This window comes from Alnus glutinosa, chromosome 2 (assembly GCF_958979055.1).
Source record: "Alnus glutinosa chromosome 2, dhAlnGlut1.1, whole genome shotgun sequence".
Classification (NCBI taxonomy): Eukaryota; Viridiplantae; Streptophyta; class Magnoliopsida; order Fagales; family Betulaceae; genus Alnus; species Alnus glutinosa.
Genome location: NC_084887.1, coordinates 9,796,408 through 9,818,450, shown reverse-complemented (window position 1 = coordinate 9,818,450; position 22,043 = coordinate 9,796,408). Strand labels below are relative to the sequence as shown.

The window sequence follows — 22,043 nt, the reverse complement described above, 5'->3', positions numbered from 1 at the left end:
CATTCTCCTAACAAATGTTAAATTGATACTACCTTCCAGTTTAAATTGATCTTCTGTTGATTATGTGACATTCACACCAAAAGTAAGTTGATTATTCAGTCCATGGCAGCACAGCTTAGTTTTTCTGTCATATCAACATGAGTATCCAGCTTTTCTTAAAATCTCTGGCTGGTCCTGCATGACTAATCTTGAAAGTTGTAAGGCATAGTGTTTATCAACTTATAAACACAACATTTTGGAGGCCAACCTTTGCTGACTAGTTGGAAGACAAAACCATGTGATACCCTAATGAGATATGACTAATTACATTATCCCAGCAAATTCCTCTTGACCACACGCATCAAATTTAAGAGGATTTTCCACATAACATTTCTATCTATAAATACTTAAACCAGCCTTTTCAAGATTTGCTAAGAAAGGCTGAAGAATAATTCGGGTTTAATCATCCAATGGGTGGTTTGACTATTCCTTGCAGAGTACAGTTTCATTGATGTCACTTCTCGCTTGAATAAAACTGCCATTACGAAACACTTACGATTCGATCAAGGCTTACTTGTTTTCAAAAACCACATGGTTATACCCAATTGAATATAACGGCTTTGCTTGTCGATGTGATTTGGCAGTGCCTTTTGTTTTTTTATTTGAGAAAGTGTTATGATGTAACATAAAGGTGAAATTGTTTTTGTGTTTTTGTAAGTGTTTTGTGTTTTAGTTATTTGTTAATATTTTTGTTTTGAGAAGAGAAAATCAAAGACAGAAATAAAAAAATTTAACAAATGGAGCCGTTGATTCTTATCATCATCTGATCCATCTTCTTCTTTTAATAATTGAATTCACACTTTGCCTATTCACAAAGACTAATTAAAGAAGAGGAACCAACATTTTCTCAAGTCTTTGATCCATTGTTATTGTTTTCACTTTCTAATGTTTCGATCTAGCTAGTTAAAAGAATTTGGCTAGTATGGAGTCTGTCAACATAATATTCAACAGATGCAGTTGTTACTATCCCTTCCTTTCATTACGTTAGAAATGGTGGCTAATATTCTGAAGTAACACTGGTCTCTAGTATGAAGTCCACAGGGATAGATTCTTGAGGTGAAATTAGCTACTCGTTCTTGTAGACATAGGCACACTGTACATGAACTCCATGTGTTTTCTCTCCATTTTCTCTTAACTCTTCACTAAATCCCATACTCTCGACAATCCTAACAGAGTATGAGATCATAACAAAAGTGAACAAAAATGTTGGAGAAAGAGAAGAAAGTTGTTGTGCTAGGAGTCGACACCTAAAATTTGATACGTCTACTGGTGATTGTTACAGTTGCTTGGAATAGTATTATCACTTACAATGCAATACTTGCTCCAGACATGACTACTTGTAGAACATACATCATGTGCTTTCCATATATGTCTAACCCTGTCTTTCATAGCAGGAGGTCAGCCAGTTGGTGTAAATTTTTCTCCAATCCATATATTCAACAGCTAGGGTCCCTTGTAGGTTGTTCTCCCAGCAAATCCTTGTGGCTTGTGAATATATAAAAGCACAACTTTTTTAGTCTATTTTATAAAAACCTTGATTAAATCGGATAAAAACTTAATTTGGATCGCAAATTTTGGATAAAGATTTTCTAAAAATTAGTCGATAGATTAAGTATGGAATATTTATTAAATAAAATTTGTTTTAGAGAGTGATTTGTTGACTCGTTGATATGACAAAAATTCCATTAATATTTTTTTTTAAAAAAAAAAACTTAAAAAAAAGAGTGAGTTTTTAAAATGATTAAATCTTTTTTCTTTTAAAAAAAATGATTTCATATTTTATTTCTAGAAAAGATTAAAAAAAAAGTAAAATAAAATTTTAATCAATTGAGATTATTCTCAATTTAAAAAAATATATTTTTTGTTATTTAATATTTTTTAATTTAATTTTTATTATTTTTAATTGAAAAATGACACGCGGCAGGGGTATTATGGGCATTTTTTTTTTGCTAAAATATGCATTTTTCAAATGTTTTGGTAGTTTGGAGGGCCAGAGTTCAAGCCTTGGTAAGTCGGGAGCCGATCCATAGAATGGCTAATAACTTGGGGGGTTAAATTGTAATTTTTCCAAGAAGTTTCAATTTTGAAATTAGGCTAAATTATAATATTTTATGCACAAGTAATAACTTTGGACAAATTTAAGAAGACATGTGGATATTATGGAACTGAATAATGTTGGATGAAATTTAGTTTAAAGCCTTCGATTTTATGGTTAAGAAATTTATTTTAGGCTTTGACCTTTTTATGAATAATTTAAAAATCATAGGATTTTATTTGAGACTCAGAGTTTTAGGTTGCAAATGATAAAAGTAATGAAGCTAATGGTGAAAAGAAAATGAAAGAAAAATGGGGGCAGTTTCATAAATAAAAAGAAAAAGAAAAATAATGAAATTTAAAATGATAAAATTTGAAGTAGTATTTAGTTTAGTAATGTTTGAATTAATTAATTTAGAAGAGATTAAATAAATTATTAGTTAATTAAAAGGTTAATGAATTAGTTAGGGAAAAAAATAGATAAATTATGAGGTAAAATTATAAAATTGTTTTCATAAAAATAATAAAAAAAATGTAACATAGAAAGTAGAACATGACACATAAATGTAGTGTCCAGTGGGATTAAGGGTCTGTTTAGGTTTGAGATTTCAAAAAGTGCGATTTTAAAAAGTAATTTTTTAAAAAACAATTTCTAAATGATTCATTTTCTACAATTTAATTTAAAATTGCACTTTTTGTATACGAAATCAAAATTCCACAAGTACTCTAAATTAAGTACGAAGGCCTAATATATATATATTCGTAGCTTTCAAGAAGAGAGAAAGGTCCGATAAGGGCTTTGGCTTTTTAAAATAAAAGCATTGTGTAGCTTTAAAAAAAAAATTAGAAAAAGAAAAAAGAAAGAGAAAAGATGTCAACGTGTAGGAATTGAAGCGTTTGCTGCAAAGAAAAATCACATGAAAGCTGTGCCAATTTTAATGTTAAAAATAAGGGTGTAACTGAACTGAGCTACTTGTGAGTTTACTTGAGATCGGCTAGAACAAACTAAACCCATGCTCGAATCGATTATTAAATGAGCTACTCGTGAACACGAAATTAAGTTCGATTAACGATGTAAACTCATATAAACTCAACTCGATTAAAGCTTGTGAACTCGCTCGTATAAAGATTGACTCGTGTGTGTATTTCTATTATAAAAATAATTTCTATATTAATTTGTTAATATATAACTTATTTTTATAATATAGTATATTAATAAACAATATACTTTATGTAAGTGTAAAATAAATAACAAATAACAATGGTCATTGGTTAGTATATATTAATTGGTTATAATTTATTGGTTTATGTATATAAAATAGTAAAAGTGAGTAATATCAATACATAATTGTTAGTCATATATAATGACAATTGAAATATTTAATCATATTATTCATGTAATATAATAGGACTATATGATCATATAATAATATAACATTATGCCATATAACATGTAATCACTTTATTATATGTTATAAGTATTATCATTAGATATTTAATAATCATTACATCACGTGATCCAAGATCTAAGATTATACTAATTGTTAAATTATGTTAATATGTTATCATATGATAATACTTAGATCGTATGATCATATGATATTAATATTATTAATAGATGGTTATGAATTATGATAATTATGATTTATGACTCATAATATGTATAAGATTCCAAAAATTGATTAAGTTAATTATTAATAAGTATAATTTTGATGGTTTAATAATTTAATAAGTTATTATGTTACTAGTTAAAATGATAACATAATAATGTTAAAATGTTAAAGTATGATTTTTCTGTTAAAACTTATTAGTTAATATGTTACTAGTTATTAATTAATATGTTAGTACTAGTTAATAATTAGAGAAATGCTATTTTTAATTTTCTTATCCAATTCTCATTTAACTCCATCCATATTTTTTTTTCAAATATACCATTGAATATGTAGGAAATGATAAATTTGAAAAAGAGTTGGACAACGGTTCGAAAAATATTTAGTCTCTTACACTTATAATATGTTAGACTTGTATATTACTAGTTAATATGTTACTACTAACTAATTATTGTTATATCTATACTCCTAAGATTCAATAGAGCAAGACAGTTTTTTTTTTTTTTTTTGAAATGAAAATCATGATGATTTTTTTATAGATCAAAGAGGAAACTCTTGCTTGGCAAGTACAATACTTTGAATGGAGGGAGGGCATCCGTTCATCCACACTTGATCTAGCCTTTGAGACAAAGCTACTTTAGCCAATCGATGAGCAGCATTATTTGCTACTTGACTAACGAACTGAACAGAAGCAAAGATAGAGACAAACCCATGTAGAAGTTCCTTTGAATCTTCAATCAGATTGCCGTGTAGATTCCAGCATGGATTAGGCATTTTCATCTCCAGCACCACTTGTTGTGAATCCCCTTCAAAAAGCACTTGTTCCCACCCTTGTTCTCTGCAAAAACTGATAGCCCACCATACAGCCAATGCTACCGCAGCTGTGGGATCGTTATTCCTTGGACCATTGAGGAGAAAGCAGCAAGCATTATCCCCTCATGTGTACGAATAACCACCCCCAAGACCTACCACCTTGCTCTTGCAGTCCTTTGCAGCGTCCCAATTGGCCTTCAACATGTCGAAAGGAGGAGGTTTCCAGCTCAGAAGCTCTGTGGCAGCATCTACTCTCGTCGCGTCTCGTTGCTCAGAAGCTTGAGCAAAGCCTTCAACCTATTCTTTGGCATGTCTTACCAGAATGGAGAGAGCTGTGAAGGTACATTTGAACACCAGTGAATTACGTACATAATCTTTCCTAGTTCGGTACATTTGGGAGTCTCTGCAATGATGAGCAATCACGAGCATACAAGTTGCGTAAACTTGCAGGAAGTTTTGAAATTGATTGGAGACTTGTACACTAGTTGTCGCGGAAGTACCTACAAGAAAGCTGATATGCTCCTTAAATTGTCTCTTAGAGTTCTTACTAAAAAAGATGGAAGTTTTGTCGACATTCAACTTCTGACTCGAAGCAGATTCATACAATTTCAGCAGTTGATGAATCCTAACCCATTCCATAAAGTTGGCTCGACAAAATAGGAGACTATCATTCGCAAAGAATAAGTGGCTTAGACGGTACCCTTTTACAGAGACAAGAACTCCAGAAATACTTCCCTCTCTTTCAGCCTTCAGCAACAAAGAGCTAATACCCTCTGCACACAATAGAAATAAATAAGGGGATAATAAATCCCTTTGCCTCAAACCCCGAGAAGGAGTAATAAGGCCTGCTGGACGCCTATTGAGAAGGACTGAATAGGTAACTGAACTGACACAGGTCATAATTAGAGAGATCTATGCTTATGTAAACCCCAATTTCCTCATAATATCCTCCAAAAACTGCCACTCAACTCAATCGTAGGCCTTGCTCATATCGAGCTTAATGGCTATGTACCATTTCTTCCCTTTTAGATGGGTAGCCATGGTATGCAAGGCCTCATAAGCAATCAAAATATTATCCGAGATGAGTCAACCCGGCTGGAAAGCACTTTGTTGTTGTGAGATGATCTCGAGCAAAACCTGCTTAAACCGATTAGCTAGAACTTTTGCTATGACTTTATAAAGGACATTACATAAGCCAATGGGACGAAAGTCCTTGACATTAGAAGCATTAGCAGATTTAGGAACTAAAGCAATATAAGTGTAATTTATAGCATGATAAAAAATCCCAAAGTTGAGGAAATTTAAGACAGCTAACCGAACCTGTTGGCCAACTAGGCCCCAGTGTTTTTGATAGAAGCACATCCCATACCCATCAGGGCCCGGGGCATTCAAAGGATGCATTTGGGAAAGGGCCAGGTCCACTTCCTCATAGGTGAAACTTTGAGTTAAAAGCTGGTTCATGGCTAGAGTTACTCGATTATGCACTGCTAAAAGATATTCCTCCAACCTCATAGAGCCTGCTGAAGTAAAAAGGCCCTTATAATACTCGATGAAAGCTTTTTCTACCTCAGCAGCCTTAGACCAGCTCCTACCTTCTTCATCACAAATTCTGCTAATAAAGTTCGTTCTCCTCCTTTGTATAGCCTAAGCATGGAAGAATTTGTGTTTCGATCCCCCTGCCGATACCAATTTCTTTTAGCCATTTGCTTCCACTTCAAATCCTCCATTTCCAGCAATAAGTTGAGTTCCCTCTGAAGTTGTTTGATCCTTTGTACAATTATTATATCCTATGCTATGTTAGATTATCTCCTAAAACCTAACAGATCAATTCCTATAGTCCGCAGAGCTGAATGCTCTGATACCATCTGTAACACCGCAAGAAATTAACTAATTGGTAATTAAATCCACAGCTCGTCTCCAGTCCCATTCCACCAAGAATAAGACTCAGGAATCTCTACTCTTAAAAAAAAATAGAAAACTACGCAGGGGAAACATAAAATATTCTATTAACATTAATTACAACTAGATCATCTACCAAAATTCATCACAATAACTGAAGTTACTATACAAATCATTGATATAAAAGATCAATATTAAACCTCAATACACAATTTAGCCTCAAATGCTAAGCCTATAATATCACCCAAAAGTACTAATTACCAAGAGTGGCCTTAAAAATCCTGCAATCAGTCCTCAAGCATAACCAGATCGATATCACTTCGCCAAACGGTCACATTTGCCTCGAGGTCCATCTCAAATCCAACATCTAAAGGTGGTACAACTATAAAACAACACATGTTTCATAGGTGGAAAAGATACAAGCGTAAGCTTATGACTTAGTGAGTAATAATACACATGTTACCATATGGTGAACTCAGTTTAAGATATAAATCACATGCAACACTAAAGGTGGTACAACTATAAAACAACACATGTTTCATAGGTGGCAAAGATACAAGCGTAAGTCTATGACTTAGTGAGTAATAATACGCATGTTACCATATGGTGAACTCAGTTTAAGATATAAATCACATGCAACAATGTAAATTTATAGTTCCTCATTTGACATAATTATCATGGATGCAATATAAATATAATATATGTTGTAACAAGATAATCATGTCATAGTTCAAATCCATATGGTCTACCTTGGATTTTAATTCATTCCCAACAGAGTTGGCGCTGTCCCGAGAGACCTATAACACAATACTGGTGCCATCATATTGTACGCTCCCATCCATCACTAGCAGTCTGACCGAGTTCGAACTTTGGTGGCCCACACTAGTAGTGAAGTCCGTCTATAGTGACCACTACGCAAGCATGGTTGCGCCAATCACAACAACTATTGGATCCAAGGTTAACTATAAAAATAAACATTTGACCATAGAGAATAAAATATATAATAGTAAGCTAATGGCCGTTATCCTGCACGTACCGTTGTACCATGTCATACGATACAATTTAATATTCACCATCTTTTACATGCATGATTTTCATAAACTCATCACTTTCGTTATCTTTTATTATTAATCACACAATTTCACAAAATAGAGTTCACAATAATAAAATATATTTCATGTGAGTTGTAAACATCCATGTTTTGATACACAAAATATGTATGTTATTCGGAAAAAGTAATAACAAGTATCCATGTGAGTTTTACTTACTTTTATCGTAAAAATCCACCGTAAAATCCTCTTGAAGCTCCACAACCTCGAATCAGTACAAAGACCTATCATCAGTTCTAATCTCGAGCTAAAATAAGTCCTAAGTGAAAATAAATTATAGACTCCAAACAACCACAGCCAAACATATAACTTCAATAAATTATAGACTCCAAACAACCACAACCAAACAGACAACCAAATATGTAAAGCGGTAAAAACAGATAACACAAATATTTTGTTACAAAGTGGAAACTCTTTGTACCAAAGAGAAAAACTACTACAGGGCAGTCAAACCCAGAAAAACAATTATACCAAAGAAATATCGAATTACAAGAAGTTCGTACTCACAACTCTTTGCAGTAGTTACTCTCTTGAATTATAACAAGCGCCTACTTGTCTGCTTCTATCCCAGACCCTTTTGGAGAGTTCTTCTTCTTGATCTTCCTTAGTTGGAACTCCAGCTGGCTTCAATGGTCGACGGTTGAACAAATACAAGCAACACTCTAAGAGAGATACATGATAAATCTATTTAGATCTAAAACCTCTCTCTTAGCACACTGAATTCTATCTAAAAAATCTTAAACAAAGACTGTCTAAGAGCACCTTTAAATAGGCTCTGGAAAACGTAAAATAAGTCAGGAAGTAGTGGTGTTCGGACAGGCTCATCGAGTGTCTGGACACATATCAGAAAGAAAACTTTCTGTGAGGCGTGTCCGGACAGGTAGCCCTTGTGTCTGAACACTTTCATAAAAATATATTCTCAGGAAGTTGTGTCCACTCGGGTGTCCGAACATCTTGAAGAACATGAGCTCTCTATGGGTTGTGTTCGGACACTACTTCTGGCTGTCTGGACACTTGAAGAAAAGTCAGAAATTTAGGAACAAATTATTATGCAGAATATTTCTCAAATCACAGTTCTTTTCTTTCTTGATTAATATTTTGCAAATACTCTTTTTACTCAGCCCTTTCCTTTCTTGATTAATATACTACAATATTCTTCTTACTCAGCTTTTTTCTTTCTTGATTAATATTTTGCAATATTTTTTTTTTTTGAGAGAAATTATAGAGCTTTGCATTAAACTGAAGGAAGCTTTTCAGCCATTACAATGTGTAGGATAAGAGGAGGGCACTCCTCTTTCCACACCAGATCAGAACTCAAAGCCAAAGCATATTGTGCTAAAACATGAGCAGCATTATTTGCTTGTCTGCTAACATGACTTACAGTGTGAAAAAGGAAAGAAGATAAACAAACCCGGATGTCGTCGATCAATTGCCCATAGCTACTCGAACAAGATTGATCCTTATTAAGAGCTTTGACAGTAATCAGCGAATCACCCTCCAAGTTAATCCTCTGAAAGCCCAATTCTCTCCCCAATTCCATTGCTCGCCATGCCGCCATCACCTCCGCAACCAAAGGATCCCGAACATATGGGAGGGATGCTGTTAGACCCAACAAAAAACTACCCTTTGCATTACGCACTACGACACCCACACCCATGGTCTTTGCAGCGGATGACACTGCCGCATCCCAATTCAGTTTCACCCACCCTGGGTAGGGCTTCATCCACCTTGGTACAGCTATCCTTAGATTCGAAGAAGCCACCATTGCACCGCTCTGCGCTTCAGAAAGAGGAGTCAAAACTTCCTGGGCTTGGGCCAAAATCTGCTTTGGTTTAGTGAAACCACTACCATGAACAAAGCCATTCCTTCGATGCCAAACCATTCTTGCGACAGACAAAGCTTCCATAAGAACATAGTGATCTAGTTTTGTCATGAATTGGTACACTTGTCCCAGCCCATCACTTTCTTCCAGAGACAGCTTATGAATCTTCTTATTACACTCTTCCCAAACCCCCATGGAAGCACGACATTCCCACAGCACATGCCATATTGTTTATGCCTTAGTCTCACAGATAGGACACATGGGATCCTTTGTTATCTTTCTCCTATATAAGTTTTAGGGGTAATTACCTTTTCCCCCCATCAACTACCAGCCATTGTCAACATGCCCCCATGAACTGACACCTCGACCAAAAGAGAGCATCCAACTATCATCGTTACCCACTTTGCCTCCATCTGTTAGAAGATTCCGTTAACTTGGATGGAATATTCCATTTTTGGGTGTTAATTTTTGTTTAAAGACCAAAATGCCCTCTACAGTAATTAATAAAAAAAATATTAAAATTAATATATTTTTTTGTTTAAAAAAAACAAAAACAAAAACAAAAATTAATCTAAGGGTGGCGCCCTTTTTCAGTTTTTTTTTAAAAATATTAATTTTAATATTTTTTTTATTAATTACTCTAGAGGGCATTTTGGTCTTTGTGTGAATTAGACTGACGGATGGGGGCAAAGTGGGTAACGATGGTAGTTGAATGCTCTCTTTTGGTCAAGGTGTCAGTTCATGGGGGCATGTTGACAATGGCTGGTAGTTGATGAGGGGAAAAGGTAATTACCCCTAAGTTTTATTTTGTAGGCAAAGCATTATTACATACTTTCCATAAAAACAGCTTTAAAGCACCCGACACCTTTAAGGACCACAGAGAAGTCCATACCCCTGATATTTCCTGTTCTCTGTAGGCATTCCTAACTGTGAAAATTCCCTGTGAGGTTCTTGCCCAAATCAGAGTGCCAGGTTGGCTCAAAAAACTGAGTGGTAGACCGTATATAATCTCAGCCTCTTTTGGGTTAAAAATTGTCCTAACCAAGGGCACATCCCACCAGCCGGTATCCTGATTAATAAGGGAACAAACTCGGGCATTATGGTCCAGGGTGTCCACTAGCGATTGCACCCTGAAAGTGGCTTGAGAAGGGAGCCACCGATCACCCCATATTTTGATGCTTTCCCCATTCCCCACTCTCCATAGTAAGCCCCCTTCAAGAAGATCCCGTGCCTTGAAAATACTTTGCCACGCCAGAGAAGAAGCCCTCCCCATTTGAGCTTCTAAGAAAGAGCCATTTGGTTAGTATTTTTCCCTAAAGAACTGAGCCTCTAGGGAGGTCCGGTCCTTCAAAAACCGCCAACCCTGTTTTGCAAGAAGGGCTAGGTTAAAGATCTTTAGATTTCGAAAACCCATACCTCCATTCCTCTTTGATGCTCCCTCCCATTTTACCCAAGCTGTCTGATGAGTGTTATGTTTATGCCCCCACCAAAACCTGCTTATCAACCCATTTAGCTAAGTGCATAGCAGCTTTGGCAACAGAAAAATACTCATGCTATAAGTGGGGATCGCCTGTACCACTGCCTTTATTAGAACCTCCTTACCTGCCTGCGATAGGAACCGCTCCTTCTAGCCATCCAAATGTCTCTGGACTCGCCCTTGGATATCAGCAAAAGCCTTTATCTTTGAACGGCCCACAAGAGCAAGAAGACCTAGGTATTTCTCATACCCCTTGGCGGCCGCCACTCCTATCAAAGATTGAATATGTGACTTAAAACCACTTCCCACATTCTTGCGAAAAAAGATGGCTATTTTTGCACTATTTAGCTTTTGGCCAGAAGCATTTTCATACATCTGAAGCAGCTTAAACATTTGACACCACTCAAAGAAATTTGCCGATAGAATAACAAACTGTCATCCGTAAAGAATAGATGACTAAGTTTGTATCCTCTCGGGGCTATAGGCCCTCTTGATATCTGACTATGGTGTTCGGCATGAGAGAGGAGGGCACTTAGGCCTTCTGTACAGAGAAGAAAAAGGTAGGGGGAAAGGGGATCCCCTTGCCTAATGCCTCTCGAAGGAGTGATTAAACCTGTAAGACACACGCCATCACCCTTGCAATCCACACCTCATCAAAACCCAGCCTTTGCATTATCCCCTCCAAGAAAGCCCACTCAATCCTATCATACGCTTTGCTCATGTCTATTTTGATAGCCATGCAACCTTTTTTGTCCCGCATCCTTGTCTTCATAGAATGTAGAGCTTCATACGCCACAAGTATGTTATCCGTTATGAGATGACCAGGTACAAAGGCGCTCTACTGCGGCAAAATGATAGTAGGGAGCACCACTTTGAGTCTATTTGCCAAAAATTTAGCGAAGATCTTGTAGGCCATGTTACACAAACTTATCGGGCGGAAGTCACTAACAAAAACCGAATTGGACAGCTTAGGGATCAAAGTAATGTGGGTGGAATTCAAAGCTGAGTAAAAAATCCCCAAGTTCAGAAAGTCCAAAGCCAATTTCCTAATGTCTGGCCCCATCGTAGCTCAATTTTGTTGGAAAAAACAGGCCTCAAAGCGGTCGGGTTCTGGAGCTTTCAAGGGCTGCAGTTGCCTCAAAGCATTATCCACATCTTTTGGAGTAAATGGCCTAGTAAGAGAATCGTTCATCTCCTTGGTAACCCTCGGAGGGAGAACAGAAAGGCATTCATTTATACCCACTTGACCATCCGAAGAGAAGAGGCCTTGAAAATAGTTAGTAAATATTCTTCCAATATCCTCCTACTTTGTCCACTCCCTGTTCACTTCACCATGAATCCGAATCCGCTCTATATGATTTCTCCGCTTTCTCTGTGTTGCCCAGGCATGAAAGAACGTTGTGCTGCGGTCACCATGTTGGAGCCAGTTGCGCTTTGCTCTCTGTTTCTAGTAAAGGTCTTCCATTTCCATCATTTGGTGTGTTTCCTCCAGGATGTTTTTTATATCTACCATATTGTCCGGGTTTTCATGATGTTGCAATCTTCCCAACTGTCTAGTCAGCTCCCGAATCCTCCTTCCATTTAACCTGAATTTGTTTCTACTCCACCCCAATAGGGCATCTCTGCATTTATCCATTTTTTCCTTTGAAACAATTCGGGAATCTGCGCCTCCAATGTCACTGTCCCATGCCGCTTTGACAATCTTATCACATTCAACATCCACATTCCGAGTAGCTTCAAATTTGAAGGCCCGGGGACGTTGGATAATAGTCCTGGATGAACATAGGGGAAGCAGCAGGGGGTTATGGTCTGAACTTAGGGCTGCTAGAACCTCTACTTCAAAATCTAGAAACTTATTACACCATTCTTCATTTTCCAAAGCCCGATCCAAACGTTCTTTGATAAAGCATCAGATTCTCTTTTATTTCTCCAGGTTAATCTCGGTCCTTTGTAGCCAAGGTCCTGCAGCTCACATTCACGTAGTGCGGCTCTAAAATTCTCCATCTGAGTTTCACTTCTAGTTCTACCACCCACTTTTTCAGATTGGGTGACTATCTCGTTAAAATCCCCCATGCAAAGCCATTCAGAAGGAATGAGCGAGCTAAGATGGGTCAACAACTTCCAAGATGTCTCTCTTTGAGTTCGGTCAGGATCGCCATAAAAGCCTGTGAACATCCATGGACTCCCCCGACCACCCACAGAGATATAAGCATTAATATGTCTTAAAGAATAATTCACAATTTCCACCTCCCCAGCCACTTTTTTAGAGGAGAGCAAGCCCCCATTTTTCTCCAATCGGGTCTACAGAAAAAAGCCCTTCATACCCCATAGAACTCCTCAGGGCATGCAATTTATTGGACTGAAGTTTTGTCTCCATAAGAAACAGAAATATGGGCTGCTTTGTCTTCACCAACTGGCGAAGGTCCCAAACTGCTAGAGGGTTCCCAAGCCCTCGGCAGTTCCAGCTCAAGCAACTTATGGCTGTTGGTGGGACTGCTTGCAGCCTCCGCCAAAGAATCATCAGAAACTTCATCCCAGGAATGAGAAACAAACCCGGAATTATGGTTTTCGTTGTTTTCACTGTTTTTCTCTTCTATGGATGGACCTTCCTGCCTGCTCTCCACCTTAGTTGAAAAAAGAGCTTGAGCTGCTCTCCCAACTGGGACCTCCTCACGAGCCTTCCTCTTCCAGTATTTCATATTACCACCTTGTAAACCTCCCTTGGAGACACAAGTGGTTTTGCGGGTTGGATAGAAAGACAGGAGGTCGAATCCTGGAACAAGCCTCCTTCCTCAACTGGATCTTCCCTTGGACTGTGGGTTTCTTTTAGATTTTTTCCTTCGAAGAGTTGACCCCTTGATCTCGATGAAACCCTTGGACCTCCAACTGCCACGACATACCCTGCATGGATCAGGTTGTTGCAAGCCACCTATGATTCCCTGTGATTAGCAACCACCGACAGGCTATGTGGGCCTTCTGACTTAAATCCAACCTTTTTAGGTGGCCCACTGTGTGGAGGCCCCTTGGGGGCGACTTGTTTCTTATAGGGCCCATCTGTGGATAGTGCCACATCATTCGATTTATTCCCTTGTATTGCATGCCCCCTTCATAATTCTCCAGGATTCTTCCTGAATCAGTCATAACCTTCCTTTTTTTAGCTTTCCCTTGTTTGCCTCTAACTTACCAAAAAAGTCTTGTGCCAAATCTTCCGTTTTGCGTGAGATCGGGGAGCCCCTTTTGGAAGGTGGCCAAATCATTGAATGGCCATCTAGATTTTCCACTGCTCGCTCACTTTCCATATCTGTCCGCTTTGCCCTCTGGCCCTTCTCTGCCTAGACGTGCTCAGGTCTCACCGGAGATACCGAACGAGCTTCTTTCTGCCCTTTTGTTAACTTTGGTCTCCTTGACAAATCTTCGGCTGCAACCACAATCCCCATCCCTCCGATCCCTCCTCATGACTGATCTTTTTTGAATTTTGATCAAAGCAACCTTTTGGGTCGTGAATGATCCTCCCGCAACGAAAGCAGAAAAATGGAAGTTTCTCATACTTAAAAGAGACCCAACATGAATTTCCAGAGACTAGGAGAGTCCGGCCTTGTTCCAGCGGTTGATAGAGATTGATGGCCACCTTGACACGCAAGTACATTGCCCCCAACCGATATCATCCTCCGCCACTGTGACATCCTCCACCTTCCCCAGGGTACTCCCTATTTGAAAATCCACTTCTCTGTTCATGCAACCGAGAAGCATATTATGGATTTGAATCCATATAGGAGATACTGTGAAATCCATCTGAGACGACGCCAGCCTCCCATCAAAGTCATTGAGGATCAGTAAAGTCCTGTTGTAGGACCAACGTCGCCTTGCCATGACCTTTTGTTTGTCCACTTCTTCAGTAAATTCAAATTACCATAGGTTATCAAGAATTTCCTTGAAAACCACTCGACCCGTCGGCCTCCAAATACGAATAAGGATGGCTTTGAAAGCCTCATTGTTAAGTTTTTTCGGCACCCCCAATCTTCCAACAATACACTTGGATCCCTTTGCGCATAGATCCTGTGTTGTTCCTTCAGCTATTGCGATTCCCTTCTGCTCCCCTTCGGATAAAGGGAAACCCCCCAAAAACTCCCCACTACCTCTTGCCATGCTCCCCCACAGAGAAGAGAATGAAAAAGGAATGAGGCCCGAGAAAAAACTCCTGCATCGATGATCGAGAGGAGACAAAAATACCTAGTTTTCACTGATCAGAACAGAGAAACCCTAGGTCCCATCCATAACGAAATCACCAAGAAAGCATATTCTTCTCACTTGGCTCTTTCCTTTCTTGAATAAAAAAAATAAGTTTTGACATCGAATTCGCCAACATTAAAAACCTAACACTAAGTCCTAATACGCTTAAAATAGGCTTTCTGCCCGTTGGTCAAACGGTCAGACAGATGGGTCGAACATTCAGCCTCGACATCGAACGTTCGTCCAGAGCAGAGTCGAACGTTTGGTGCTGGGGCTTAAACCCGTCTCCGAACCTAAAGGCCACAAAACCACTTTTAAGCAACTCCTAAAGTCTTAATATGATCTCTAACAGAGTCATAAGCCTCAATATGATATATGAAAAATATAAAATATTTTCAGTATATTCCAAATTAATATATTTTTTGTATATTCTAACACTCAGCAGCTTGAGTTATAGACATTTTTCGTTGTGATGGCATCATGTTTACAGTTGTTGAGAGATGGAGATTATGATTATGCTCAACAATGAAGTCAGTCACCATGTATTTGCCACTATCTCAATTATATACAATAACCAAATGTGCATTGCATCCACATCTTGTTTCCACTCAAGGTTTTCTTATTTTACTATCTCACTTGTCTATGCCCAGAATTCCCTTATTCTCTCACACAAATCTTCTTGAAGTAACAATTCTGGTATTGGGTAAAATGCCTATTTAACCCCTTAGTTTTTACAACTTTATTTTCCCCACCTTGGTTTCACTTTCTATCGCATGTGGTACCTCGCTTATGGGCATATTATCAAATACTACCTCCATCCATCTGCCGTTAATAAAACTAATGGAATTCCACGTCAAACAAATCAAAACTTGACACATGTTATTAACCTTATTAAAAAAATAATAAAATTTTAAAAACTTAAATGTCAAAATCAAGAAAAAAAAAATAATATAGAAAAAAAAAAAGGCTCGAGCCACCCCCATTTTGGCTTATGGGGGCGGCTGAGCCACCCTAGGGCAGGTCTGGGGGTGGCCGAAACCACCCCCACGCCTATTTGGCCTGGTGGTGGTTTTGACCATCCTCTACGGCCAGTATGGGGTAGCCGAACCACCCCATGGCCTATGGGGGTGGCCGAAACCACCCTCCAAGGGCCTTGGGGTAGTTCAGTCACCACTAGATTTGGCCTATGGGGTGGCTGGCCAACCCCATTTTAGCCAATGGGAGTGGGCCGGCCACCCCTTTGGTTTTTTTTTTTTTTTTTTTTTTTTTTTTTTTTTTTAATGTTTTTTAGTTATTTTTTTCTTCATTTTTACATTCAAGTTTTTTGAAGTTTTTAAATTTTATTATTTTTTTAATTAGGTTAATGACACGTATCAAGTTTTGATTGGTTTGACTTGAAATTCTGTTAGTTTTCTTGACGGTAGATGGGTGGAGGTACAATTTGGGTATATGCGCATAAGTGAAGTACTACCTGTAATCGAAAGTGAAAACGAAGGGAGAAAAAAATAAAATTGTTAAAACCTAGGTGGCAAGGTATTTAACTTCTTTTTTTTTTTTTTAACATAGCAGATCTCTTCATTGAATAGAAATTGATCCAAAAATAAGGATCTAGGAACTAGAATAGTCCCTAAGTATTACAATTTACAGGTAATAAGAAACTTGGTATATCCTCGAGCCAAGTTGAATTAGTCTCCTTACTAGATGCTACTTTAGCTGAGAAGTGTGCAACATTATTAGCTTCTCTCCAAACGTGAGTAAAAGAACCCCATCTTAGTCCCTGCATGGCAGATTTCATACCTTCAATAAAATGACCCGCACCATCCAAGCTTCTTCTATGATCATTCACATCAAGCACTACTTGTTTAGCATCATCTTCAAATAAAACATAAAAAAATTTAACTTCCTTGCAAAATAAAACTGCTTCAAATGCCGCCATAGACTCCACCACTTCAGGAGTTAAAAAAAAAAATTAGAAACTTTTTTTTTTTTTTTTTTTGGACCTCATCTATCGCATCTTCTTCTACAAGACCCGATTAAAGACCTTTGATATTCAGAGCGATTCATTTCTCTATCTAAACCCCAAAAGAAATTATGTTAAATTTGTATGGATATTTTTGGCGATGTGAGTTTTTCATAAAACCAAAACTGCGTTGTGTTTTTTCATTCAAAAGTGCGGTAGACAAAAAGTTTCGTTTTCAAACTTTTGGCAAAATTAGAAGTGTACAAACGGTTATAACCTACAGTTATTAGCCAAAACCGTTAACCGCTAACCGCTTAAGCGGTTATTGCATTTTACCAACCGCAACCGCTAACCGCCTAGGTGGAGACGGTTATTTTTATAATCGCCGGTTAGTGGCTATTGAGTAGATAACCGATGGTTATATAACCGCTTTTCACTTTGAGTTTTGAGCCCGTTTTGAGTCGGTTTTGGCCTGATTTTGGTCAATTTTGGGCCGATTTTAGTACAGGTTTTAAATTCAAAATAGTAACAAATCCAAATGCAAATACAAATAACCAAATACAAACAAATCCAAAACCCAAACATTACAAATCCAAAATTATATATATATATATATATATATATATATATAGTGGTTAGCAGTTATTAACCGCTTTTTCCAAACCATATAACTATTAACCGCTTTTGAAAGCGGTTATGCGATTATGCAATTAACGGTTATAAGCTGATAGGGGTTTAAGGCGGTTATAATTGTTCCGTTTGTACACCTCTAGGCAAAACATAGTTTTGGGCTTTTTGACGTTCAAGAGCGCTCAATTTTATTTTTTTTACTATACGGGTATTTTTTCTTAAAACCAGCTTTTTAGGTGTTTAAACGCAATTTTAAGCTCTTCAAACGCACACCCAAAGAGGCCTGACTTGTACAGAACTTGGTGCGTTTGGCACTACAATATAACATACCAAAAACACGAGCGATTTAAAACTAAATCGCAAAAAATGTATCATTTTTTAATACATTTTTAAATAATTGCAATTTGAAGAAGAAGAAAAAAAAAAAAAATTGCATTTTTCAATAACAAGCAAGAAATTGCATTTTTAAAAAACGCACAATTTTAAAGACTAAACTATAATTTTACCAAACGTTTACCTGCATTTTTTAAAATCGAATGTTTAAAAATTATTATTTTTTAATAGCTAGTTTTGAAATCAAACCCCAAACGAATTCTTGGTCGTCAAGGGCCTCTAACCAACACGAATGGCATCTCAATCTTCTACTTAAAAAAATAAAAAAATAAAAAAATAAAAGATAAAAGAAAAGAAAAGAAGATATCTCAATCGTCTAAAGCTTTGTTGATGTCTATTGCTGGAACCCGAAGCATGTAACATGCGACAAGCCTCTCAAGTGTAAGACCCCCAGTTCAATGACATCTAAGCCTAAAGCAGGGAACTTTCTATAATAAAAGTACAAACGCAATAGAAAAAGACTAGATATCAACAAACAAAAGCCAAGATATTTTGATAATGTAAATTGTAAATGTCCAAGATGCTCAACAAACAAATTTGTAAAACATATCGACAAATGTTTCCATCCAATAAGCCCAACCTCAACGTTTGGAGAACTGTGGGGCTTTGCGAGCTTTCTTGAGACCAACTTTCTTCCTCTCAACAACTCTGGAGTCCCTGGTCAGAAGCCCTTCCTTTCTCAGAGGGACCCTGTGGTCCTCACTCACCCGTAGCAGTGCACGAGCAATGCCAAGGGAGATTGCCTGGGCTTGACCAGAGAGGCCACCCCCGTGAGCTTTGACAAACACATCATAACTACTTTCGTATCCCAAACTTACCAATGGGACTTTGACATACTGAAGCCACAATGGATTGCCTTGAAGATATTCCTGCACACCATAATGCACAATCACCAGGAACATGTAAACACCCAATGAAACTGCCTGGAGATGAGAGTAGCTATTGCAATTCACAAACAAATAAATCATGCAAGAGCCTGCTCCAAAAGGCAAACTGAGAGTACATGTCCTATAGGGTTTAAAGGCCGGGTAAATACTCTTGCACAACAATGTTGTGCACCAATCACTCATCTTAAAGGCTTTCCTCAGATTTTGTGTGTTTTCAGAAGACCTACAGCAAATTAAGTAAACATTTCATGGATATCATTATAAATGACATAATCCCAATAGGAGCTCAATCGGCAGAGAACCATGTCTCGTGAAGCGGGAGTCACTAGTTCGAATCTCTCATTCCTTTCACTTGGGGCCAATTGTTTAAAACTAATAACAATAATAATAATCATAATAATAAAAACAAATGACATACAAGAGAAGAATGCTCGATAATCGATTCAAATGCATGGGGTTCACAGATTTATCTTATCTTTTTACCAGCTATAGATTAGATATCTATACTTTCATATTCAGCATGCTACGTCACTCTACAATTTGTTTAAAAAGAACGTGAAAAGAGGGTTATGTTTCCAACTAACTACCATCAATTCAAAACCACAGTTATATCATCAAATAAGATCATTCACTGAAGCGCATATCAACGTAAAATGGTAGTTCCTGTAAAGACATATAGTTTAGACAAGTAGTTGAAGGGTGACAGATACAAATTGGAAAGTGGTAGTATACTGATGATTGGCAATATAACTTAATGGAAAAAAAAAAATGGGATCGTTTGGTAATGCTTTTTAGGACTGTTTTTCACACTTACAAAATACTCAACACTATTTTCACCTTTATCTCACATCACAACCAAAAAGCAAAAAGCACAATCAAAAAAGTAATAATAAACAAGCCAATAATAGCTAATGTTTCGCAATAAAATAACTACCCAATGCAGTTCCTCTCTATCCTATTTCTACTAAATCATTTTCTCTAAACTTGAGATTAAGTAATTCATTTGTTGGCAGACTCCAACCATGTCAAGCTTATCAATTTTGTTATCAGCACCTCATGCTATCCACATACTTTGACAGATTACCACACAACATCACACATTAATTCGGAGAACAATTACCATAAAAATAATCTAGCCAATTAGCCGGGTATACATTATATTAAGAGTGTGCTTACATTATATTAAGCCATTAAAACGAGACATATTGCATATAAGCAAGAAAAAGAACCACGTAGATTGCACATAAAACAACTAAAAATCAAACAATTAACTACAGTGAAGCCATTTTACTGCGCCTCCTTCCATTTCCAAAAGCCCTTCAACAACACAAATTTCACATTGGAAAACTTTTCGACATCAGTCAACAAAATTGAAAATACTGTACGAAACCTAAACTGAAATCTCAAAAGAAAAACCTAATTAACAATCAATCAACATACACACATAAATATGTATTATGTACATATATATAGTGGGGACCTTGGCGTCGCGGTAGTTGATGATAACTTTGCCGTTGCCTTCTTGGAGGACGACGCGAGCGATGGCACATTTCCGGCGGCCAGTGCCGATGATCGTTTGGGCGGCGAAGCCACCGGGAAGCCTTGATTTCACGTACTTCTTGAGGTTCGTCGTCTCCAGCTCAGCCGGGGGAGCCGCGGAGGCGAGGGCGACGAGAGAAGGGGCAGTGGCGGTCACGCGCGAGAGCGAGAAAGGCTTTGGCCGAGGGAAAGAGAGGCTATTTGGTTTGTGGGAAATTTGGGAGGAAAACGAGAGGGAAGAGAGGGACGAGGTGAGTGATGATAAGGAAATTGACATTTTCGTTGTGCTCTCTCTCCCTCTCTCTCTAAGATTTTGCTGAGAAAATCGGAACTGTGACCGTGAGTGAGTGAGCGAGCTGAAGGGGATAATGTGTTCAAATTGACGATAATGTCCAGTTGTTGGGCAGGGATAGTCTGTTTCGTTTTCCATCTACAAAGTACAAACCCCAAGACACGACGTCGTTTAGATATAATGCTTAGCAGAAACTTACAGATATAGGTCTGTTCGGAAAAGTTTTTCAAAACACTTTTTGCTAAAAAAAAATATATCCAAACGAATTTTTATATTTGATTCCACTGTTAACACACTTTTCAAAACAAATAATAAATTCTTTTCAAAACACAAAATACTTTTTAAAAATAAAATACATAACACTTTTAAAAAAGTAATTACCATTAACTTGCAATAGCCATGTGGTAGCCAGTAGGAATGTATGGCAACCCTACGGTGGTCGCCAAGAACGTTTGACGGCCCCACAATGGCTGTTAGGAACTTCTTGTGGCCTCAAAGTGGCTGCCATGAACTTTTGATAGCCTTGCGATGGCCGTCATGAATGTCTAGCAACCTCGATTGTAGTGGTCACCATGAACTTCTAGCAACTTTGTAGTTGCTACTGTGAACATTTGGAGTTCGCGATAAACTTTTGACAACCTTGTAGCGGCTGCTGTGAACATTCGACAGTCCTGTAATAGTCGCCACGAATTCTCAGCGACCTTGTACACTGTAGTAGTTGTTGTGAACGTCCAACAATACCTGGTGGCCGCCATGAAATTTCGATGATCTTGTAAACGTTCGTGTAACACCTCGGTCCCATATTGAGAAGAGATAAATAACTCATATAGAGTGAGTGATTTATAAGAGATAGATACTCATTAAGTCTCACATTGCCTAGTTACTAGGTGAAACTGGGCTTTATAAGTGATTTTAGGGAAGCTTCAAATCGACTAGTCCTTTTGAGGTATAGCACAGATGTAGCTAGTTTTTTTCCTTAGGTCGTTACAGTTCAGCAGCCTCGCTGTGGTCGTCATGAGCTCTCGGCCCTACGACGTGTATACTGCAATAGCTGTGCTTTTTATTTTGTTCTTTTATTTTGAGGAATATTGTTTAATTTTTTATTTTTAAAAATTACTTCTCAAAATTTTACCAAACAAAAAATTTAGGTTGTTGACCCCATCTTCAATTTTTATATTTTTAAAAATTGTTTTCAAAACTCAAAATTCAAAACATTTTTTTTTTAATTATACATAATCGTATAAATTTGGTTCGACTTGTTAGCTCATTCATTCATTTATATACATAAAGTTATAGAAATAACAGTATA

General features: G+C 37.5%; 1 protein-coding gene across 1 annotated transcript; it reads right to left on the bottom strand.

The window, feature by feature from the left end:
* Positions 1-18,484: 18,484 nt before the first annotated feature.
* On the bottom strand, positions 18,485-20,822 carry LOC133861718 (small ribosomal subunit protein uS9c). The gene is made up of 2 exons (XM_062297513.1): positions 20,384-20,822; positions 18,485-18,885 (listed from the first exon to the last, which is right to left on the bottom strand). Exons 1-2 carry the CDS (start codon positions 20,717-20,719, stop codon positions 18,598-18,600), a joined length of 624 nt encoding a protein of 207 aa, XP_062153497.1. The 5' UTR covers positions 20,720-20,822; the 3' UTR covers positions 18,485-18,597.
* Between the last annotated feature and the right edge of the window lie 1,221 nt (positions 20,823-22,043).